The sequence below is a fragment of the Rhinolophus ferrumequinum genome, chromosome 9 (assembly GCF_004115265.2).
Source record: "Rhinolophus ferrumequinum isolate MPI-CBG mRhiFer1 chromosome 9, mRhiFer1_v1.p, whole genome shotgun sequence".
NCBI lineage: Eukaryota > Metazoa > Chordata > Mammalia > Chiroptera > Rhinolophidae > Rhinolophus > Rhinolophus ferrumequinum.
Window position 1 is genome coordinate 43,635,084 of NC_046292.1, and position 25,882 is coordinate 43,660,965.

General features: G+C 39.0%; 1 protein-coding gene across 4 annotated transcripts in view; it reads right to left on the bottom strand.

Annotated features, from left to right (window-relative positions):
* Window positions 1-890: 890 nt before the first annotated feature.
* C9H1orf87 (chromosome 9 C1orf87 homolog) overlaps window positions 891-25,882 on the bottom strand; it is a 68,128-nt gene continuing 43,136 nt past the window's right edge. For 3 of the 4 annotated variants that reach the window (XM_033113161.1, XM_033113160.1, XM_033113162.1), the window contains 4 exons: window positions 17,452-17,516; window positions 11,705-11,784; window positions 8,190-8,397; window positions 891-1,328 (listed from right to left, as the gene is read on the bottom strand). In XM_033113161.1, coding sequence (XP_032969052.1) covers window positions 1,168-1,328; window positions 8,190-8,397; window positions 11,705-11,784; window positions 17,452-17,516 — 514 coding nt within the window. In that variant the 3' untranslated portion in view covers window positions 891-1,167. The remainder of the gene's footprint in view (window positions 1,329-8,189; window positions 8,398-11,704; window positions 11,785-17,451; window positions 17,517-25,882) is intronic. The other variant, XM_033113163.1, reaches the window with a different exon arrangement.

The window sequence follows — 25,882 nt, forward strand, 5'->3', positions numbered from 1 at the left end:
TTCTAGAACATTGAGAAGTGATCAGTCTGCCTCAAGAGGCATTTTTCTGGATTATAAAAACTAGAGCAGGTTAAACCAGAAGGACCCTAGCGATCCTTTATGTCAGTGGATCCAAATTATTTTGTTCTTAATGTTTTGTTCCAAAGATTTTCTGAGGCACTCCATTACATAAAATGGAAAAAAGAGGATGCTCGGAGAACTTTCTGTTTGCTTTTTCCCTTGAAACTAACTCCTTCATGCTGTCCCCCACACAGATTTGGAAATCAGGATTCAGGTCACTCAGCAGTAATGATGGTACTGGGAACACATTTGTATTTGAAGCTCTGAACCAGTGTTCTTTCAATGAGCTCATGCTACCTGTGTGTTGCGATGTGTGTGTGAGTGTGTGCTGTGTGGGAGGTGTAAACCTGGGGAGGAATGTTATGGCTAGAAGAACTACGGGAACTGGTGGCATTTTGCTCAATTTTCCTGTCAGAGGGAGCAAAGAAGATGCTACCTATTTCCAGAATCCTTTGTCTAGTACTTGTGATAGAAGTACTAGAGTACTTCTATTGAGTACTCTTGGAAAATATCCCTGGAGACAGTGTAACATCATCTTGTTCTGTACTAGGGAAAATCCTGGACTTGTTCAGAAAACCTCACTTGGCATTCTACGTTGACTTAGTATTAAGATAATATATTGCTAATACTTTTATTTCTCTTACAGTGTGGAAATCCTTCCCAGAATAGTGACTGGAGGCAGAGCTGACTGACTTTCCAAAAACGATGTATTTAGGTCTATTATGTGACAGGCATTTTGGGGAGTTGACAACATCTCGTGTGGTTTTTACTATAGGGAATTGCACAGTTTGCAAAAACACAGTTTGATCAGCAATGTAGAAAACTATGCATTATTAATCAGAAGCTTTATTAGAATAGAAGAGGATTTTAAGAAATTGGTTCTTGCCACCTCAGAAGAGAAGCCCTTGTTTTTCTCAGATCACACTGAGCTGCCTATGAGTAAGCTTCACAGCCAGAAATCAAGTCCAAGTCCACAGTGTCTACAATAGCTGCATCAGCCTCCACTCTGACAGTGCCTCCACCGCTACACTCAGGCTGGGGAGAAACACGTGTCTGGGTAAAAAGAGAGATAAAGGAAACATCTGTTCTCACAATATGGGCTTGTTATCATAGCTCCTTTAAGTACCGGAGCGCTGGCTCCAAGAGCATATTTTCTCCCGAACGAAATCTCTTCAAGGCCTGGTCGATTTTCCGAGGGCTCAGGGACAGGTTGTAAATGAGATTGTAGTTGTGAATGAGGCGTTTAGCTCGTTCCTTCTCCAGGACTCCTGTGATTAGGTCGGGTGAGTGGGACATTTGTAAAAGAGGATGGAGAAAACAAAAAAGAGAAAAAAATTAATAAGCTGGAATGACTTCAGAGTACACATGAAATGCCAATATTTTGAAACTTGAAGCTTCTTAAAAATCAAGTGACATCCTAAAAAGGTATTTCCAGTCCAGCTATGTATCATATATGTCAGGAGGAATTTGAGGGTGACTTTGGGGAGAGGAAGTGGGGGACCAATAAAATCCATAGTTAGATTCTGAAGCAATTTAAGCTTGTTTTTTGTAGTCATAAAATTTTAAAAGCCAATTTTTGAAACAGGTGGGGTACCTGTTAAAAGTAATTTCCTATTGTTCTGGTTTACTTCTATTTGAGATGTATCCAAACATATTCCTAAACATGCAGTATTCAAACAGCACAGTTTTGAGTATTTCTGGAAATGTATTTACTATGTGAGTCCCTCCTGCTAGTTGTATAACCACAGGCAAATCATGTAACTTCCTGTGGCTCAGAGTTTGAATCTCTATAGTAGAGATGGTATTGCTTATCATCGCAAGATGTGCTCTGGTACTCACATGTTACAGTGTGTTTTTCCACGGGAAGATTAGGTAGATTTTGATAGTTATGGAAAAGAGTTTAAGTGTAGAACATGAAATCAGCCAAGATAAAAAACTCATTCACAAGCCCCTGATTGTGACCTTACATATGTAAGATACTGTGCTTGGGAATATAGAGGATTTAGAGAATGATCTGTTACCTCAGGAAGCTCCCCATCCAGTTGGGGCAATAAAATGTGCAAAATGTAACAGCAATAACAGTAATGTCTGATACACACACACACACACACACACACACACACACACATATTTAAATTTTACCATGTTTCAGGCACACCTGTAAGTATTTTACCAATATTAACTCATTCAGTCCTCATGACAACCCATTTTACAGAGTGACAAACTGAGGCAAGGAGATGGTAAGTCACTTGCCCAAGGTTGTTTGAGTCTATGCATTAAATCACTCCACTAGATTATAGAATGAGGGGGAAGAAATTGTTTCAAGTTGGGCTCATGTTGTCTCCTAAATATGTTCCTCGATTGTAAAGATCTATGCTACAGATGTCAATGAAAAGATTTTAAATATCTTTTACAGGGATGAAAGCTACATCCCTTGCATGTTGCTTCTCTACTCTACTATACTTATGCAGACTGTAATAATTGTTGTAAAATTCTTTCTCCAAGAGTCCAGAGGCAGTCCCCTGGTCTCTTGCAGAAAGCCACTTCCAGCCCATGAAAGCTCAGTCTAGTGAACACCTGTCATCTCTGTTCAAGCTACCAAAGTCCTGTTTATATTTGAATATACAAGTTAAGCGAGAATGCTTCCCTCTGAACTCTCCTCTAATGTGCTACACACAGGTGAGGTCCTAATGTGGTTTATTCTATTCACTTCTCTTCTGTCCTGTATAGTCCTAAACTATGCCATCCCATCCTATCCCAATTTGTTTGTTGTCTTCTATGTAGGCTTATTGTCTGTCTTTCCTATGAGAATGTTGGTCCTTTTCTCTGCAGAAATCTCTTTGAGTTGGTCAATTGCATCTTTCTAGATCTTTGCGTTAGGTCACTTTTCTTGGTCTGGCCTGGGTTTGACCCCTCAAGACATCTCCTCATAAACTGCTTCTGGAAATATAAGTCATGGGCTTTGGAATAAGTGTCTGACTGGGAAAGTTATTTTAACTTTTTGAGCCTCAGTTTCTTCAACTTTAAAATAGGGATAATTGAATTGTATGAAAATCAATAAAATCGTAAGTGCTTAGCAAAATGCCCAGAACTAGTAAGCACCATTAATGCAGGGATTGTTTGTTATAGGATAACGATAATAATAAAATCATCAACATCATTTAAAATATAGAAAAGTGTATTTTAATAAGAAGATATTATTAAAATACCAGGGGTGCCAAAATAATGTATACAAGTGGACACTTTGATCAACGTTATTCAAGCAGTAGTTCGCCGTAATCAGAAGTGTCTGGACGCTGATGGTAACCACTTTGAGCCCCTCTTGTAATTGCAGAAGTCAAACGTGACTTGTATTCACCTTTTGTTATTGTATATATTGAGTATTACAATTTTAATATAGTTTTCCTTTCTTAAAATGTGGATACTTTTTTTTGGCACCCTCTGTATATAAATTAATTTATATTTTAATTAAAAATTAAAAGTAATGTTAAAAAACATCTAGGAATCACCACTGGTGTGTGTGGGGGTGGGGGGCATTTTCTATTTTCTAAGCTTTACCATTGGTAGGGGATTCCTGCTGTCAAACAAAAGTCCGTTGACTGAAATTTGTATCTGTCTAATTTACTGTCATTAGGGGCTGCACAGGACAGCTGCATAAAATAACCCTCATAATTCATCTTAGTGCTGGAAAGGCTGTCCTCCCACCAGAATCAAAATGAAAGAAATAAGAAGAACCTCTTTAACATCCACTTCATTATACAGTTTACAAAGAACTTTCAAATCTCATTTGATCCTGTCTCAAATCTGGGAGGAATCTTTCATTATTATCAGTCCTATTTTATAGATGAGGCAACAGGCTCAGAGAATATAAGTGGCTAGTTTTCAGGACTCAGAAATTGGTGAAGTCTAGACTTGAATCTAGGTTTTTGGTAAAAACAAAGAAAGAAACAAACAAAGCAACAAGTAAATACCATATGATTTCACTTATATGTGAAATCTTAAAAACAAAAATAAACGAACAAACAAAAAAAGAAACAAAATCTTAGATACAGGGAACAAATTGATCGCTGCCAAACGGAGAGGGCAGGAGGGGTGGGTGAAATAGGGGAAGGGATCAAGATGTACAAATTGCCAGTTATAAAAACAGTCATGGGGCTGTAAAGTACAGTTTAGGGAATATAGTCAATAACATTATAATAACTAGGTATGGTGTCGGATGGGTACTAGATTTATTGGGGTGATCACTTTGTAAGTTATATAAATGTCTAATCACTATGCTGTACACCTAAAACTAATATAATATTGTATGTAATTGTATGTAATTGAAAATTTAACAAAAAATTAAAGAAACAACAATAACAACAACAAAAACACCATCTGTTCTTTCTGGTGTGTCATGGGAGTTTGGTATAATGGAAAGTCCAATAGAACTGAGTTGGAATTATGGCTCAACTTCCCACTGGCTATTATTTGATCACTTTGAGCTTGACTTTCTCCTCAGTAAATAGGGACACCAATCCTTTCAGCATGTGGTTGATGTGTGGAGTTGGTGATGCAGTGTGTGTAAAAGTCCAGGCCTATGCGGAGAAAGTTTTTAAGGGCTCTCATTTCATTCTGCCTCCTTGAACTCTAAAATACTTTCTATCTAGCCTTTAGCATACTGGAAAAATGCGAAATTTACCATTCAGCCAAACATTTATCTCTACTACCCTTCTTTCTTTAGAAAACACGACCAATTATTCAGTCATTCCTTATTGCTTCTCCTCAAGGATATTTTCTTGACAACCCCCATTAGAGAATAAGCACAAAGTAGGTTCCCAGAAATGCTAAGTTGATGATGGATGGTCTGCCTTCATCTTGGATGAAGAACACCCTGGCCTACATATTTCCTTGCACATAATAAAGAACAGTGATTCATCAGTGGGCAAAGTATGTATCATCTGCTCAGTGTCTAGAATGGGGCTGTGGTGGTCTGCTAAATACTGTGGTTTAATAAACCAACAAAATGACCTCAGTTAATCCTCTTTCCTCATTAAAGATAGTTATAGATATTCCCAGATCTGGCTGACACGTTCTTTGGCTGTTGAACTAATGAATTTCATAGAAACAGAGAAAACAGGCATAAATAGTAAAGAGGCCATAAGAAAGGCATTTCAAATCTGCCGGAATCTGCCTCCAAAGTCAACAAAACTCCGTTTTTCCCTTAGAACCGTTCAGGAGTATGAGAAAGGACCCAGTCTTTGGGTAGTCTCTTAGCAACTAAGTTTATCATCCATCATTGTAAATCAGCATTTGTTTCTTTAGAAATGTCTCTTCTTTCTATGCTGTCTTTTGTTTCGATTTTGTTTGTACCCTCATCACTACCCTCATAGTCCTGGTATGAATACCTAGATTTACGAGTATTTCAATAATCCCTTGATCTCCTTTTTTCCAGTATCTTCTCAAAATTATCAGTCTCAGCTTTCATTGTGTTCTCCTCTGGTGGAATCTTTGGTGGATACTGGGTAGAGAGTAAAGCCCCACCCGAGCCCTCAGAATTCATAATAGGGTCTCAGCTACACTATCCAATTCAACAGGAACCTCCAGTCCTGTCTTGTTCACTGTGTTCTCCCTCATACTCATTCCCACCTTCTAATCTTTGCAGAAGATGGTTTCATACTTGGAATGCCCTACCTAGCTATCCAAAGTTTACCTGTCCTCAAGGCTAATCTCAAGCTGTCTCTTGCATGGAACCCATCTGAGTACCCCAGCTCACATTAGACAACGAGCTTCTGTTCTTCTCTCTTTCCTTTGGACTCTAACTCTTATTTATGTCTGTAATTATGGTACTTTATTATACGCTGTCTAAAAAAGTACATTGGCATTTAACTATTGCCAGTCTCTCTGTCTTACCTTCCTACCTAAATGCTCTTTGAGGCCAGAGACCATGTCTCATTCTTTCTCATTTCCCTCCTGGTCCAGCCTCAAGTACAGTGCTGGGCTCATAACAGATATTTAATAAATGATTTTCTAATTCAGCTAAATACATTTTCATTTAAAATTTTTATTTGTCCCTCTCTTTGGTATAATTATTAAGTCTTTGGGTATTGTACGGTAGTTATGCTTCATATGGTCTAGCATTAATTTGGTTTGAAAATTCAAAGCAAAATGAAACAAAAACAAAAACACACACAGAGAGTGAAAAGACAGGCATTGCTATTGTTATATGATTACATCTAGAGAGTACTAGCATGCACACTAACTTTTTAAAAAAAATTAATTATTTCCAGTTTTACTGAGATAGAACACAGTATAAGTTTACGGTGTACAATGTGATGATTTGATACATGTATATATTGCAAAATGTTTACCACAATAAGGTTAGTTAACAAATCCTTTATTTCACATAATTACCACTTTGTCGTTATTGTTATGGTGAGCACATTAAAGTTCTACTCTCATACCAATTTTCAAGTATACTGTGCAGTATTGTTTACTAGTCACCACACTGCACGTTAGACCCGTGGGACTTATTCATCTTATAACTGAAAGTCTGTACCCTTTGACTAAAATCTCCACATTTCCCCTAGCAACCACAATTCTATTCTCTGAGTTTGATGTTTTCTATGAGTTTGATGTTTCCAGACTCCACATATAATACACTAACTCTTCATGAACCACAGTATGTGATTCAAATACAGCAGTTTCAGTCCATGTGTTTTTGTGTATGCTCCCTCCTTTCCATTCCCCAAGTCTCTGAGTTCTAGAATACATTCTCTCTCACTTGAACATTGCGGTAGTGCCCTTTCTCCTTTTCCTGCTTTCCTTTTCTCTTTTATTCATTCACAGCCATCAAGGAGCTTTCTGAAATACAACTTCATCATATCCTGCTTAGAAACTCACAATGCTGCTTACTGTCTTTGAATTAAGTCCAAATGCCTTGTTCTGACATCTAAGAGCTTCCTAGATCTGGCCCCATCCCATATCTTCACCTTTATCATTTAATATTCTTCTTTTTAAATTTTTAATTATTTTAAATTTATTTTTATTTTTAAATTACAGTTGAGATGCAATTAATATTCGTCTTAATAGTCCCTATATTCTATCCAAACCAAACTCTTTGCATTGAGCTTCACACATAACGCTTTGCTTGGCCAACTTGCACCTTTGCCAGAAAGGGCCTTCTATTTTATTCCTTTGTATATAGGCTGCACTTTATCTTTAATGATCCATTTCTAATTATGATCCATTCCCTGATCACTTCACCAGGAAGGAATTCTCCTTTCTCTGAACGACCACATAGCACACTCTAATGGCATTTCCCACCTTCCATCTTGGAGTTAGTTATTTATGTACATTCATTCATTTATTTGTTGCCTCAAAAAAAAAAGTTAAACAGATTTGTGCAAAGAGCTGGGGATAAAAAAGGAATAGTCTGCTGGTGAGATAGTACTAAGCCTCCAAATAAAAAAAAAACACAATATATCAAACATGAGAATGAATATTAAAGAACTCTAAGAGTCCAGATAAAGGTTTGCCTAGATCTGTCTGGGGAAATCAGGGGAGTCACAGAAGAGTAGGACTTGAGTTCCAACATATAAGATGTTTAGGCATTAATTAGCCAGGTAGACAAGATGGGGAGTTGGAAGGGGTGAGGTAGGTAGAGGACAGGCAGACAGCTCAGATGGAAGGCATAAGGGTAGAAAAGGCAAGTCATAGAAGAAAGAAAGCGAGTCTGAAGAAGGCAAGTTATTCATTATGAATGGGTAAAATGTGCTGACATAACAGTCGAAGGAGAAGAGACTTGTCAGGTGAACAGGGACCAGATTTTGCCTTGCTTAGAAGTTTGGAATTCAGCCTATTAGCAGGCGTGCTGCAAGATTTCTATTAGGGACAAGATCAGATTGTGGGTTAGATTCAGGTAGTAGAATGGGTGAAGGGATCAGAAACACAAAGAAACTATAAGTAACCTGGGGATGGGAAATTCATGTCTGATTCAACTTTGTATTTCCTGATTGTGCTCAGCACAGTTCCAGGCACATGGTTTATATATAAAGTGTATTTGTGAAGAATTGAAAGAAACTGAGGTATCCACTTTCAGACCAGAACACAAAGAGGAAGGTACATCCGCTCTAAGCTTCATACTTCACCTGTATTACTCAGATCACACAGGTAGAGGGCATTTTCTAGCTTCCTGAACCTGTCGATCCATGTCTCACATTCTTCATCCTTGTTCTTTATCGCTGGACCAACAAAAGGCTGGGAGACTGGCCTGATCGTCAAAGAACTCAGGGGATCTTTAGGGGCTGAAGTCTCAGCAGGAAGGTTTTCTGGCTGCAGCTCCTCGTCTGGAGTTTTCTACCAAAACAACACAAACATCTCACTGGCAGCACATTCACCCCCCAGAACTCCTGCAGTCTTTTGGCGAAAGATGAAGCCACACAACCAGTAAGATTTATTGCAAGGTCTGGCTTTGTAAAGCTAGGGGGACGAGTTTCAAATCTTTAGTGCTATAGAACCATATCTGCCAAGTCTTGTTGGATATAAACTACTATGTTGAGTGTTTTTTGTTTTTTAAGGAGAAGGGTGAAATCATGACTTTATTCAGTTTGCATTTCTTATTTATACAAAGCAAAGGTTTCTGTAACTACCTAAGACATCTCAGGATGTTCTGCTCTGCTTTATACTAGTGGGATTCACAGGTGATGGATTTCAGGAAATGCTTATAATTTCTTGGTGGGAAAAACCTCTGGATCATGAGTGTGACGTTCTTGACAAAGAGTGATTGAAATACTAGTGATATTACCTTAGGCTCATTATAATGGAGCATAAAGCATTTCTAGTTCTGTCTGTCCTATTCATTTAACAAAGGAAGTTGAAACCCAGAGAATGAAAGTGACTTACTAAGATCATAAAATAAATGGTAGACACAAAACTAGAATGAGTGTATAGAGGTTATGTCTAGCTCATCTTGGTATCCTAATGCCATGTCCAGTACAAAATAGAGATGTTTTTAGAATAAATAGACAAACAAGTCCCAGCAGTGCTGTGTAAAACATTCTGTCACTTACCACGTAGAGAGAGTGGGCATTTATTGTTTGATCTGCCCAACACCACTTTACAGCAAGTGCTCCTGCCAATCCACATGGTTGTAGAGAGAACTGCTATGTGTCTAAGTATTTAGTACAGGACAGGGTGTCTAATGCAAAATGGGCCAATAATCACATTGACCAGTGATTTGGGAAGTATTTGTGAGAGATAAACACAGAGAGATAGACAAATGGAGATCTACTCTAACAGGTTTTCCACTCTGTGTACTGGAAATGAGAAAAAGCTGGTCTGCTGAGAAAGATATAGATCGATGATTGATTGATAGATAGATAGATAGATAGATAGATAGATAGATAGATAGATGACAGATAGATAGGAGAGATATGAAGCTGACAGCAGAGAAGAAAGAAAAGACATAGGAAATTATGATATTCAAGTACCTGATTTTAGATCACTGTTACATTTCTATCCTTAGGTAGCATAATATGTTTCTCTATCTTTCCAATAAATTAAGTTGGTAGAGTTGGTTCTGTTAATTGTGATACAAATCATCTTAATTAGTTCACCATAGAATTATGCCTCTAACTTTTGCATACTATCTTGCTTCCACCAACTTTCAATACCTGAGTTTCTTCAATTTTGTCCTTTTGTCTCAAACTTCTCACATGTAAACTAAGAAAATCCCATAGCTCTAAATAATAGTAATTGCAATAAGAAGCTACATTTTTGAGTTTGCTAATAAACATGGATTAAGCTACTTCTGGGGATGGGAAGATTTGTTTTGTTTGAAATAATAGAATGTTATGTGAAATTGTACCAATATGGATAACCAGCAACCAGTAAATTTTAAGAGAGTAATATAAAAACGTGCTACTTCGATAAAATCAATTTTGGGAAAAGCTGAAAGCTTCATAAAGGAAATAGAGTGGTGAGTCTTATACTTGTTAGAACTTTGGACCTCTTTAGAAATCTGAGGAAATCTTTAGATAATCTACCCAGGTAAATGCATACATTTGCATACAGTTTGGTGGATGATTTTAGAGAGTTCAAAGAGATCCTTGGATGTGAGAAACTGATTTTAAATAATTTTATATTCCTTCAAATAGTTCAACACTTTGACCATTAAAGACAGGGGCAGGGGAAATTTGTATGGAGCTGAATTAGGCTCAACTCACTCACTCCCTCCTTTACTCACTTACTCACTCTCTCACTCACACAATTTAGGCTCTTTTGGTACCACTGTGTCCCAATGAAGTCCAACATTCCTTGTTTGGCACATAAGACCATTCAAGTTCTTGTTCTTGCTTATCTCCTTTCAATCCTACTTATACATCTTTTTCTCCAGTCCCATAAAACCAGAAAAAAATGAGACTGTTTTATGCCTTATACATTCTGTTTCCTCCGTTGTAAAAGCCCTTCTTGCCACCTGTGCCTTGATTGGTTGGGCTCTTACTCATCCTTCAAGACCCCAGTCATATTTTACTTCATGTGGGAAGCCTTTCCTGACAGTCCCAGGCTTGGTGAGGGGAAGTTCTTCATTGCCCCTTTATCCATCGCAGCACTTACTACAGGATTTTATAATTGTCTGTTAGAATACTTCTCTAACAGGTGTGGAGACTCTGCCGATGTGATAGTCATTTGTGTGTCTTCAAGTTCTGGTTAGTGTCTGGCACATAGTTGGTTCTTAAGACATGTTTACTGAGTGAATAAGTGAATGAATGAATGATTTTCTCTGGGACAATAGGAAAGTTATTTTACCAAACCTCTGCTTCAATTTCCGTTTCTAAAAAGTGGGACAATGAATGCTGCTTATACAGCAATGTGAGAAGAATTAATTATTGCAGAGATGCAGTGAAATCCTCAAACAAGAGGCAAAATAAAAGAGCAAAGTATATTTTTTTATAATCTTATTCACAACAGACTTAACACTCAAGGAGAAAAGCATTTGCTGTTGTTTCTTGCGTGGTAAGTGGCTTGCCAAAATGGATACTATTTTCTAAAATATTTCAAAGTGTGAAGTGTATGAAGAGGCCTCCCGTCATTTTAAGATGAATTATGTTCTAATCCAGGCATTTAAAAAACAACAACAGAAAAACTCAGACTGGTTTTCAATCCTGTCTGCATCTTCTCCTGGCTAAGGAGAATATTAAAACAGATTTTAACTGCTTGCCAGATTTTTTTTTTTAAATCAAAGAGACTATTATATTTTAAAATGTGATGTTTGGTGAAAAGTTCACCCTCAGTTTCTGGAAGCTGGATGTTAAAATTGGTCTGCTAACCACCCTTTATTTTGATGGCAGCTGGTAAATTGGTCACAGGCTTTGGAAGGACACCTGTACACATGCTACAAGTTCAATTTCTTGGGGCCAATGGCAAGCCCGTCACCAAGTGGAGATGAGCGGTCTCTGCACGCATACCAGCTAGGACAGGAACCAAGCCACACTCTTGGAGTTCTGCTGCCTCCCTTCTCTGATGGACGAAAGTCTCAAAGTCAAAGACAGTCTGACATCAAGGCACTGGGTGGACATCAAAGAGGACCCCACCCAGCATCAGAGACTAGAAGGTGAAGCATCGATGAAGCCCTTCCCCAAGCTCTATATACCCAGGTGCATACCATGTGTTCAGTTTTGCCTTGAGACACCTCAGGAACTTCAGGCTGCACTGGAGTGGCAGAGGTTTCCTTTACTTTCCTTCCTGGACAAGAAAGAAAAAGTGGAAGGGTTTTGTTTGGTCTCTTCATTTTCACACATACACGCATACACCCAGGCAGAGAAGATGTGGAGGCTCTGCTGTACAGCTGGCACGGTGTTAGGGTGCGGGGATATACCGATGGGCAAGAAAGCACTGATTCCTGCCCTGCTGAAGCTCATAAAGGGGAAGCAGATGCTAAATAATGACCGAAGTCGTCATTTAATTACAAATTACCATAAACACAAAAAAGGAAAATGTGAAAATAAACTTATTTTGGAGGATGCATGGGAGTGGTGGAGGATCAGGGAAGGCTTCTTGGATGAAGTGACACTTAAACTGGGGACCTGAAAGATGAATTAGAGTTTTTAGGTGAAGGTGATGGTGAGGGTGCACATGGAGCAGAGAGTTCCAGATAAGCAGAGATAACAGCCTGTAGAACCTCCCTGAACCAGGAGGGCCGGGAGTGGGAAGGGGCCTCTTCAGGTGGTCCTGCCTCTTCATAGAGAAACAAGCACCTCTGCCCCTCTCCACACAGATCTGTGCCTGAAGGACCAGGTGAAACATTTGTCTTCTCCCTTCCTTGCTCCTTTCAATGGTCAGAGGTCCTACGTGGGAAGAGGTTTGAACAGTATCCCTAAACTTGGGATTCTGCTGTCCAGGTAGGACTTGCTCAGTCGGCTGCCTTCATGGATAGAAGAAATAGCCTTAGGATGCAGGAAAAAGACATGAAGACCTTTTGCTGAAGTCCCCTAAGGCTTATTGTGGGTATCCCTCATTCATCACTCAGCCTTTCCATCAGACTTGATGATGTATTCATTTATTTCACACATCTGTGGGATGACCACAGAGCATAGATTTCTGGGTACTTCAGCTTCAATATTTAGTGCATAATTCAAATATGCCATTAACAAATACATATTGCTTTTGAGTTGGGTTTCACTATTTTCAGTAAAAATGGTTCAAACGATACATTTTAAACAAAAGGTAGAGGGCAGCAGTGTAACCTAGTGGTGGAGAGTAGAGGCTCTGAAGCCAGATGCCTTGGGTTTGAGTCCTGGCCCCTTTCTCTATTAGCTGCATGATCTTGGGCAAGTTACTTGTCTTCTTTGTATCTCAGTTTCCACTTCTGTGAAATGGGAAAAATACTACCTATAAGTTATTGTGAGGATTAAATGGACTAGAAAATGTAAAGCAAATACCCGGAGCATAGCAAGTGCTCAATAAATGTTAACTAATAGAGTTATCCATGTGAGGATGTTTATATAAATAAATTCACCTATCAGATTAAAAAACCATCTGTTAGATTTTAACACTGCACCTGCGAATCATTATAAATCTTCTTCCTCAGTTTCTTGATGGAGAAAACAATGTGATTTCATTATCTTTTCTGAAACCCCATTACCCAGCATTAGAATAAGTACTCAATGCAAGCTTGTTGCCTAAATGAACAACCATGTGCCCCAACTTGGAGTTTGGAAAATAAAATCACTGACTACATGTTCTGTTTCTCCAATTCCATTCCTTTTCAGGCCCTAGGAGAGAAGGAATTTTCTCTATATTTCTTTATCCTCCCATACCTACCTCATGCTATCTCAACTAAAACTTAATAGACAATTAATGAGGATCATGATGATAGCAAGTGAGGGCAGCCCCTTCCTGGCAGCTCTAATTTAATCTGCTGAAAATGTAAGTTGTCATGGGAACTCATCATCACCTAGTAGCATTGGCCCCTGCTTATTTTATCCAGTATGTGAAATAAAGCTTTCTGTTTCCTGCAAGTGAAAAAAGGTTCAAATTACTCTGAATCATAGAATTGGAAAGTTAAAAGGATTCTAGAAACAGTACATAGCATAGGGCAGAAAGATGACTTTTGGTGTCAGACCTGAACGCTAATTCCGTTCCTTCCTTTTACAGACGCACGCTTTCTGTCAGTTTGTGAAAAGGAGATGATTCCAGTAATTTGCAGTGATGTGGAGATTTTAAACAATTACCTACACAAAATACTTAACACAGGAAGAAACTCCACACATGGACTTTTTTGTGTGTTATTATTATTTTATGACCTTAAGCAAATCTAGTTTCCCCAGAGAAGACTTAACATTAACTACGAAGTGCCAGGCATTTTTCTGGGCACTGATCTTGTGCACTATCCCTTTTTGTATCAGATCTAGAACCGAGACTTTGTCCTGGTCCAGTTTCTCTCTACTGCCTGCACTTCTAAAAGAACAATTAGGAGACAATACACGCTGGTTTCCCTGGTCTCTTAAGCTTCCCTGTCTCCCTCCTAATACATATAAGCATATAAAAAGGTAATGATTTGCACATGTAAAAATTATTTGAGAAACCCCAAGGCACAGCTATTTTTTTTCTTTCTAACACAGCAGGAAGGATAAATAATAACCATCTGTCTAGTCTGCCAGTTGAGGATTTGTACTGAAGGAAATAAGCCAAGCTGGCTTCTAGAGATTTCCAGGTGTTGGAAGGGCCAGGTTTTACAGGGCTTCCAGTGGATTCTGATGGCTACACAGCCAGCGCTCCCATCTCCCTGTCCCCCCTTCCCTCACTAATGACTTGAAATCAGTGGTCTTCAGTGCTGGCTGCTAATGTGCTCCCACCTGGGAAGCTTTAAAAATTACCAATGCCTAGGTGTCACATCGGGCCAATTAAATCGAAATCTCCAGGGGTAAGAACCCAGCTCAGAATTCTAAAGAATTCCCTAGGTAATTCTAAAGTAAAGTCAGGACAGATAACTGATTTAAGTAATGGCTTCTGGCCTGGATCTACTGATGGAGGCTTTTGTGAGAAGGAAACTAATATATGTCCAATATCTATATATGCCAGACATTTCCCACATGTTTTCTTATGTAATCTAAAGAATAGCCCTGTGAGGTAGAAGCTCCATTTGACAGATGAAGAAACTGAGGCAATGACAGTTTCAGTTACCTGCTTATGACAACAGAGGTAGGGTTACGTCTGGGATTCTAACTCCTTCATTCATCACACACACAATCATTTGTTAAGTGCTTACTATATGCTAGGCACTGTTCTAGGCACTCTGGTACAACAATGAACAAGACAGAATCTTCTCATGGAGTATTCATTCCATTGGGGACGGCAAACAAATAGATACATAAAATCATGTCAAATAGTGATCAATGCTATAAACACAACTAAAGCCAATTATGGGCATAGAAAGTAACGGCAGTTGCTATTTTAGGTAGGAAATTCACCAAAGTCCTCTCTGAAGTGACATTGAACTACGTTTTAACAAAAATCTCTAAACAATTAAAAATTAATTAATTAAAAACCATCAATCCCTCAATAAATAGAGCCGTGAGTGGAGAAACAAGGGAGAAAGCCATGCACATGTTCGGGGAAAGAGCATTCCAGGAAAAAGCTGTGGCAAGGCCAAATATCTTGAGGGAGGAGTGTTTGGTGCATTCAAGCAATAGCTGAGAAGACAGCCCAGCTGACCCAAGATGAAAAGTGAAGAAAAGTAGGTTAAGTGTTCACAGAACTAAAGGGCCTCCTGGGCCTTGCCGGTGGCGAGTTGATTTTTTTTTTCCTTCCCCTTATAGTGATAGCAATTATATTTTGCTTTGTGAGGACCACACCTCCCTCAGCCCAGTGCTGTGGTTTGGTAAGAATGACCCCCAGTTCCAGCTCCAAGCTTGATCTCAATTAGTTGAAAACTAGGGTGGGCCTCAAACCCACTGAAGAGTCTTTATATGAAAAAGGAGAGGTGAAGTAGAAACAGAGACACAAAACGAGACATGGTAAGAGAACACCCTCCCTACTCACCTGATCTGGCCCCCAATGACTTATTTCTTTACCCGAAGGTAAAGGAAATATTGAAAGGAAGACATTTTGATGACATTCAGGACATCAAGAGTAATACGACGACAGCTCTGATGGCCATTCCAGAAAAAGAGTTCCAAAATTGCTTTGAAGAGGAAGGTCATGTGAAGATAGAGGCAGGGTTTGGAGTTATCCAGACACAAGCCAAGGAATGGGGGCCACCCAAAGCTGGAAGAGGCAAGGGAGGAACCTTTTTTAGAGCTTTCAGAGGGAACATGGCACTGGCTGACATGATTGATTTCAGACTTCTAGCACTGAGAGAGAATAAATTCCTATTATTTTCCGCATCCAGTTTGTGGTCATTTGTTATAGCAACCCTAAGGAAATGAAGATATTCACCATCCTTTTTGTGCTATTTCAATCTTCCAATACTTGTATAACCAATCCCTCAACTCCGCATTGTAAATTCCCTCTCTTTGACATACCTAGTACAGTTTTAGTTTTTCTGCTGCAATACAAACTGACATACTGCCCCCTTGAACTCTCAGTACCTTGTATTTTGATCCAAAGAGTAGCCAGTAAATGGTTGGTGGATATCGTAAACAGAGAAATGGTTACAGCAGATTAATATCAATGCATATTTTCACCTGTCATATTTAAAACTTGCTAATTGTTAAATATTTTGCCCAACTCATCCTTATAATTTCACTTAGTATGTCTTAGAAATCTTCCTTATCAGGCCAGCTATGTTATTTCTACAGCTGCATAGTATTACCAATTGAATATACTGTAGTTTAATTAAATGGTCCCTGAAGGATCTTTTTATGTTTTCCATTTTAAAAACATTTAAAAACGCAAAAATGCTGCAATAAACATATATGAGGTTTGACAATTAAGTTCGTGAACTTGTTGCAACGATGTTGTTAATTTATTTTTGATATCAGAGGATTATTCATTATGAATTTGTGCCAACTGGACAAACAGTTAACCAAGTTTACTATTTGGAAGTGCTGAAAAGGCTGCCTGAAAAAGGTAGACAACCTGAACTTTTCACCAACAATTCATGTCTCTTGCATCATGACAACGTACCAGCTCACACGGCACTGTCTGTGAGGGAATTTTTAGCCAGTAAACAAATAACTGTATTGGAACACCCTCCCTACTCAGCTGATCTGGCCCCTTGCTTTACCCAAAGATAAAGGAAATATTGAAAGTAAGACATTTTGATGACATTCAGGACATCAAGGGTAATACAATGACAGCTCCGATGGCCATTCCAGAAAGAGTTCCAAAATTGCTTTGAAGGGTGGACTAGGCGCTGGCGTCAGTGCATAGCTTCCCAAAGGGAGTACTTGGAAGGTGACTGTAGTGATATTCAACAATGACGTATGTAGCACTTTTTCTAGGATGAGTTTGTGAACTTAATTGTCAGACCTGTGTGTGTGTGTGTGTGTGTGTGTGTGTGTGTGTGTGTGTGTGTGTAAATCTTGGAGAGGTTTTTTTGTTTTGTTTTGTTTTTGTGAGATATCCATAGGATAATTACCTAGCTGTGGGATTCTTAGATCTAAAGGACTGTGTGACTGAAGTTCTAATAAATAGCACCAACTTCTATAAGTGTATTGCTTTCACCGTAAAAGGCTATTACTAGAGAATCCTTCATGATGTACTAAAACTTGGAGAGTTATGCCTTTTATGATCTAGCTGGCCCAAATGAATCACCATTAAGGTGATTCTCACTTCCATTTTTTCTTCACTGGTGAGCCATTTACATTTCTGGGAGGAATGAGGTGGAATCTAACAAGCTAAGCAGCAGAACCAGCCATTGCCCTGGGAAACGTGAGGTCCCCTGAGGAAAAATATCGCTGAACTCACCTGTAGGCAAATCAGATGACAAATCAGAGGAAGCTCTGCTCAACAACTCAACAAAATTCTGCCATCTGTGCAAGAAAAGGAGACATAATATTGATGTTCAATATCATTGCTATGGTAGAATGTCCAATACAGCTGGAAGTTTATATTGATAGTTTTGAAGGAACTTTTTGCTACCTGTGTCATTCTGGGTACAATGCAGGAAACAGAAACTCCTTTAAGTATCTCTATGAAAAAGGGCTTTAATATAAGGAATCAGGTGCTCACAAAATGGTTGCAAGCACCAGTAGAATGGGGGTTGATATCTGCTGCTAGGTTTAGGGTCGGGCATCAGCAGGTATAGTCCAGAAACTAGGGAACTGCAAGAAATTCTGAAGTCTCCGTTACCCCTGACCATGAGGTTGTTGAGTAGACAATACAAAGTGCATTTTGGCCACTGGAAAAAGTGATGCCTGCCAGGATCTGGAATTGCTACTACTGCAGGAAAACAAATAAATACTTAAAATGTCTCTGCGACCCTCCCCACCCCCTTCTGTCTTTCAAATCTCATGCAATTGTATCTCACTGGTAGAACTTAAATCAATTCCAGAACCTTGGTGTCAAGGGAGTTTTGGAAATATTCTTTTTAGCCTTCCCAAGTATGGGAAGTATTGCAACACAGGAAAGAACATAGAAGGGAATAGAAATGCGTGCTGAGTGCAAATAGACAATATTTAGTGTAGTCCCTAAGCACAAATTGCATTGAACAATATGTCTGCATGTGACAATCAGGGAGTCATTTAAAGCTTGCAAATACTTTAGGAACATTTTGGTAGTGAAAAATCACTTACAGTTGCTGGCCCAGCATCCATCCATCCTCTATTTATATATAAATATGTTCTGCTCTGGGGTAATGGACTACAATCAAGGTCCCATACCCTTCCCTAGGTAGTGTTGTGACTCACCTCGTCTAATTAATCTCAATCTATCACTTTCTCCATCCTCCCTGTTTCCCTTCTTCCCTCTCTCCCACTCTCTGTCTTTGTTTCTGTTGCTAGGAACCAAACTGCAATTGATAAGAATTTTTATCTCCTTCTTGCCCATCAGAATTGAAGCAAAAATAAAGAGCAACTTGTGAGATGTATATCCTGGGTTTTCTAGAAGAGTTCTAATGTCATCTGATTTTATTCTCTTTAAATAAAAACAGTTCATTAGATGGATAACTAGTTTGTTCTGCTTATATGTCATAAAACTTTTCCTGTACATGATATCACAAATCAGCAAAGTTCTTTGATTGGTATAGAAAATATGGCCTCCAGAGCTTCATTCATTTTGGGCACATGAATAGATAAGGCATAGGTATGCAGAACCACAAGCCAGGTAAGCTAATGATTATATCAGCTGCTGAAGGCTTAGGCAGGCAAGAGAAAGTCAGTGACGTGGCCCTCTCAATAAATAATTAATAATCACATAAGAATCTGATAATAGCAGAGATCTGGAAATGAACTGCAATAAAGTAATTTCTGTCTTTTACACTTCTTGCAGTTTATTTCCAGGCCCTCTTAGGAGATCCAGGATTATGCCTAGAACATCTTCAGACCCTTTGAAAACAACAGTGTGACAACAATATCCCAGATCCATTGATATTTCCATACTGCATAACATTCATGCCGATACTACTCTTGAGATCCTTCTAATAAAATATTTTCTTTCTTCCATATTCTTTACATTACCCTAGGACCTTCAAAAAGCCATTGACGACTTGAATGTGACATTGGCTTCTGGTTGCTGTAACATGCACTATAATTCTAATCGCAGAAGTAGGTGCTTCTCTCCCCATATCAAGTCAAAAAAATGACGACTGGAGGACAAGATCTGTGAGTCTGATTCTAGATTCAGGCAGATCGGAGTTCAAATTGAACTTCAACTGAATTTATGTTAAGTTAAAACAGCCTTCAGTGAGCATTCTGAGTACTTTGTGTTCATTAGCTCATTTAATTGAAAAAAGTACTTTGTGAGTCATGTAAATAACTTGCCCAAGGACACCGATCAATGGGGCAACCAAGATTTAAACACTGGCTGTCTGACTCCAAATCCTCGGCCCTTGGCCGTTGTACTATGTAGTGCTACATATGAATGTAATATAACTGGGCTTCAGTTACATTTTGTTCCCCTTTGGAATTTCATGAACAAAGCTCCACTGTCTTCTGACATTTATTATTGTAGAAGTATGAGGTCAGTCTGATTTTTGTTCATTTATAATTAATTTTTTTCCTTTATTTGCTTTGGTTTAATTTTGTTATTTTTTTGGCCTGGATCCTTAAATATTTTTCTTTGTCTTTGTAATAGAAAAGTTTTGTCAGGATTAACATGGATACATTTTTTTCTTAATTCAGTTTAGATGATAGTGAATCCTTTCAATCTGTACACAGAGGGTTTTTTCTTTTTCCCCATCTCGGCAAAGTTTCTTCAGTTGTAACTTTTGTTTCTACTTCTTGTGCAACTTTTCTATATTCTTATTCTATAATACCAGGGCTCCTTGGATTCAATCTCTATTCTTATTCTTCTATATCTACTATCTTTTCTTATTTTCTTCTCTGTTCTTTTTCTCTAGATTTTGTGGGAACCTTTCAAGATTGACAATGTATTAGTTTTTTTTTTTTAGTGTTAATTTTGCTGTTTGTTGATTTCAGGTTACCTCTTTTTTTCTTGTAAATAATATTTTACTAGAACACAGCCACAGCCATTAGTTATGTGTTATTTATGATTTTTTTCAGGCTACAATGACATAGTTTAATAGTTGCAACAGACTGTAGACCCACAAAGCCTAAAATATTTACTATCCGGCCCTTTATAGAAAAGGTTTGCTGATGTAAACATTTAACTTAGAATTCCTTCATATCCTCAAATATATAGCAGTTTTTAGATTTCCTTGATTATTTCAAAAATTTTTAAATGAAATGTAATTTATATAACATTATACTAAATTCAGGTGTACAACCAAATGATTTCATATGTGTATATATTGTGAAATGATCACCACAATAAGTCTAGTTAATATCCACCATCACACAGAATCCTGGTTACCTCTTAATTCTGCCATAATAGTTTTCATTTCTTTGAAACTATCCAGATTTCCCTAAGGTTTTTAAAATTTCTTTTGTTCACTTTTTGTGCTGTTTAAATTTCATTTTTATAGACTTTTAACTTCATTATGCTTATTACTTTCCAATTCATTTCAGTAGAGGACATGGCTTTTTATACTCTATAGAGAACCATGGATGATTTTCTCTATGTTTCCTAGTTTCTAGAATAAATCATTTTCAAAAGTTTGATGTTATTTGGAGTTTGCAGGATCCTGATTCACTCTTCATGTTTGCAATATTTTTAAAAATTAGGCATCATATGTTGGGTTTTCTCTGTATTCACGGTCAAATGAGGAATTGTTCACATTTGACACAACACAACAGGTGAATTGCGTAGATTTCCCTTAGGTCTACCCTCTGCGCATTTAGCCCTGCAGTAAAGGGGCAAGTGGAAACTGCCACCGATGCCTGGATGACTGGTGCCTCTCAGGCATTTGCCTGGTGTCCCTTGGTTGTAACTACCACAGGGGTGGGATCTTCTCACCTCACCTGTTGGATATCAGACACTAAATTAGTATAGTATGCCATAACCGATATACTCCTCAGCACATACAATTACCAGGGATTTCTCCCTCTGCTCCGAACCACACGACTTTATTTTCAGGAATTATGCTTCACCAGCTTTATTCCCTTCCCACCTTCCTCACCTCAACATTCTGCTCTGTCATATTTGGAAGTTGTGCTCTCTGCATATATACTGTAAAGAAAGTAGTGTGTGGTGTTGACCCTGAGAAGGAGTATCCTGCTATGAAGGACACCTGGTTAATTGGCCTCAAATTTATAACCAGAGTCTAGCAGCCTTTGCTGGTGGAAGCCTCTCATGCATGCAGCATATCAGGGAAAAAGGCACAGAGTAGCTGCCAAGCCTCCTGCACTGTGTTCATGCCAGCTGAGCCGACCTTTATAAGGGAGTTCCTGGAATCATTTTTCAATCAGGAAGCTGAGACCTGACCCGTCCAATGGGAACTGCATAGCTATAGACTCACTTGCGTCTTGCCTGATTAATTGGAACAGCTCCATAACGACCAATCAGAATGAACGATTCCAACCAAGGACAGTGCTATTTGGACCAATCAGACTGTGTAAATTTGGATTCCTCATTTGCATAGAAATGGACCAATCAGGAACCTGGGCGGGAACTTTCTCTATATAAGTGGGTTTTACCCTGTCTCAGTGGCGAGCACTTTCAGTGTCCTAAGGAGGCTGTGTCTTCCTGCTTTGCAGACTGTTTACCTGACTAACGTTTCTCCTTTTTACTGCATCCCAGACTGGGGACTCCCATTGGCACTAGATTGGTGGCAGCGACCTTTTGTTGACAGCGGGTAAGTGTCTGTGTGTATCCTTGGGTAGGGGAAGGGGTGGGATAACAGTACTCAGGCTACTACAGAAAGGAGCACCTGTGTGATTTTCTGGTTGGTTAAGACTTGGGGCCTCCGAATCAAGAAGAAGGCTGTGCTGAAGCGACAGTGTTTCTGTCTTCTGCACTTCTTTTAGGTAGTCAGGGCAAAGCTTGGGGGAGCAACTCGTTCGTTTGTCCAGATTCTATTTATTTATAGGTAGTAGAGATTCCCTCTAGATTCTGGCACTAGAGTGACTCTGGTTTTCGCTACAGGTGTGTTGTTTGCCTTTTTATCTCTTCATTGGAACTGTAATCAGGTGTTTTGAAGCAGATGACATTTTATACAAAAAGTCATATACGTCAAAACAAAACAAAAGCTAACCATCCCAAACACAGACATGTAGGCCATATCAGAAATACGGTTGTAATCTTGATGAAGTTAATTACAGGTGACATGTTGTTTTGAGCTTCACACAGCCTTAAATAAAAGGGGTACTGGTGCTCAATTCCCAAGCCATTACCTTTCTCCATCTTGTGAAATGTATGCTTTGGTCATAACAACAGTTTGTAGTTCTCTAAATTCGCTATGCTTTTGCTCACTTTGTTGTCTTGGCACATACTGCTCCTTTTCTCTCTGAAATACTCTCTCCCATCTCTCTTCTAGTTAGTTCCTACAAGTCCCACCGAGCTCAGCTGACACACAGTATAGAACAGAGCTGAAGAGCAGACTCACTTCAGACTGCTAGACTCATAGGTTAAATGCCATGATTCGAAGACTTGAATCATTATAGCCATTCCCTTGAGAATCCTGCAATCTACTTCAGCTGAGAGGGTACCAAATATGCTAGGAGGAGGAGGCAGGGAGCTAGGAAACTGGAGGAGACTGTTAGTTTTTAGGACCTGTATAGTTTTTTCAGGCTGCCATAAAAAAAATACCACAGACTAGGTGGCTTAAACAACAGAAATGTGTTTTTTTCACAATTCTGGAGGCTGGAAGTTCAAAATCAGAGTTTCAGCAGGTTTGGCTTCTTTTTTGGCTCTGTCTTTGGCTTGCAGATAGCAGCCTTCTTGCTATGTCCTCACGTGGTCTTTTCTCTATGTGTCCAAACTTCCTCCTCTCATAAGGACACCAGTCAGACTTGATTAGGGCCTACCCTAATGACCTCATTTTATTTAATCAATTCTTTAATGGCCTTATCTTCAAATATAGTCATAGTCTGAGATCCTGGGGATTATGGCTTCAATATATGAATCAGGGTGGGGGTGGGGATACAATTCAGCCCATAACAGAAACAAAGATTCAAAGAAGCCCAACTTTTGGGACGATTTATTTAAAATCTGTGAACCTTAGTTTACTCATCTGCCCCTCAGTTTAGTCATGAGGCTGTTGGGAGTATGAAAAGAGATAAGCCAGGTAAAGCATCTAACCCCATGCCTGGGACACGTTAGGTGCACATGCATCAATCCCTTACATGTTCGGGTCAGGAGTTATTTGGTTATGTTATTTAACTCAGCTGCTGGGGTGCTCCTTTGACTGTACCGTCTTCCTTGGCTTTCGCCTTCTTGGTCATGTACTCTAAATTGTAGTCTCTCCTTCCAGTTAATTCTGAGAAGCACAGAGCTCCCCTGATACGCGGCCAATAAACTCTCCAATCCAGACAAAAGGATTCTTTTTCCATTTGACAGATGGAAAATTAAGGTTAAGAAAAATTAGTTACTTGCCCATGTTACCAAAGCCAGTGCATTTCAGAGCTATGATTTCCATCTAGGCCTCTGTGATTCTGAGGCTCATGCTGCCTGTCCGCACGCTTGGGGGCCAAATGGGGAGTGGTAGTTGCAAACCCGTGAATAGACATTACCTGCAAGCCTGGGGCTTCTGTGGGTCATATGTGCCCCTAGAATGTAAAAGCCTCCCCACTTTTGTATCTGTATCCCACACCTCTCCTGGGTCCTAGAGAAGAGAGCAGGAAATGCTAAGCTCCTGAAATGCAGAGCTGTGTTCAGCGTCAAGCCCAAGTGTGGAGCCAGCTCTGGAGCTCAGGCAGTTTGCCTGAAGCCCCTGTGCCTCACCCCCGTCCTGTAAACTTGTGAGATTCACAGGACTTGTAGGAGAGTCAGTATGTGCATTAAGAGCCAGGACCCTGAAGCTAGACAGCCTGCATTTGACTTAGCCTTATTGATGAATTTGTTTATCAGTTACATCTTGATTTTTAGCTCCTTTGTGCCTCAGTTTCCTCATTTGAAGAATAATAGTATCTACTTCATGGGGGCACTTGTGAAGATTAAAAGAGTTAATATTTATAAAGCACTTAAAACAATACCTGGAATATAGTAAGCACTATAAAAATGTTGAATTTTAATAATAATAACTATTATTATTAATTATTATTATCCTTACCTCATATGAATTATGGGCTTCTGGAAGAGAAGATGGGAATTAATGAACTCGTAAAAGCCAGGTCCAGTTTCTAAGACCGAACCAATGGTTAGATCAAATCACATCTCTAATAGCTCGCTGCCTAACAATTTTCCTATTCTCATTAAAAAGTAATTGCTGAATCAGACACCTCATGTTTCCTTTATCTTCTAAAATCCTCTGGTTGTTGCTGGGATTATCAAACCAGTCCTTTTCAACCTAATTGCACTGTCAATAATGGGCCAGATGTGTATGGTGAGTCCTACTTGTGGCTGTGTCAATTGCTCCACTCTATTCATGAAGCTTCCATAGCAGCTTCATTATTTATCCCCTACCCCAACACAATTTGGCTTGTGTGCCTGTGTTTTAAACTGGGTTTGAAGCATTTAATTTTGCCAACACAATTTTAGCGTATTAGTTTTGCCTCCTGTTCTCTCTCTGCCCTCCTTAATTACCATTTATTGCAAAGTCACACAGAAACATTAAATGCTAATTCTGATTTACATGTTCCTGGCCAAGAACAGGGATAATAATTTCTACCCAACACAACCTGAACTCATTTTACATAAGGGTGATTCAGAGTAGAGATTTGAAATCGTAATCAAGTCTTTCTCAAAATCGCCTTACCCTGGCAGTCATTCACTAATGTCTCTGCTAATTGGTAGGCAAATGGCAAAAAACAAAATCTCAATGTTACAGAAAAAAAAAATACAAAAAAACAACTTTGCAACAGCATTCACGAAATTGCTCGTCTCATCAGCACTTGCAACGTGACAGTTTAAAACGAGAACACAACTCATTTTATTTGGTTAGATGGGGCTAATCCCACATCACCATAATCCCTCCTGATGTTTTATTGATTCTAAAGGACATTTAATCAGGAAGCAGCTCAGCACTAGAATCCCGCTAATTAGCAAGCAACCACATTCCAAATGGGTTCCCAGTTGAACAGCAGATTAATGGACAATATGTACTAAAATAATGATTCGTGCATTCAGCTCCTAAAATGTGTGTCTAAATTGCATCTTTAATCTCTTAAGGATATAGGTTTGCATACAAAGCCCTTAACAGAATGGATTTAATTCAACAGAAGAAGCTTTAGACAATGACTGTTTAAGGATGAAACAGGTTTGTCACTTATATGTGCAATTCTTCACTGGTTTTGATGTCCTTGAACATTCAAAGGTCAAATACAGGAATAAAGAAATCAGGGTGTTTCTCTGATATTCACATAAAACACTGGGAAGTTGAGAATATTGATATAAATTGCCTAACTTTGTTTGTTCCCCATTCACTCTTATTCTTACATCTGATTCCTAGAACCTTGGTTCTGATAAACTTTAATCAAGTGTGCTATATACCAGGTATAATGTGAGCTCCGATGCTTGCATTTTCTCCCTTTATACTGTTGCCTTTTGGGGACTCTCAGTTTTAGGTTATTGGTTTTCTACTCGGCTCTTAGCTCACTTCTCTATTTTTGCTGCTTAACCACCTCCCTTACCCTCACCCAACCACCACCAAGATTCCAGAGAAGGAAAACTCCCGTGTTCAGAG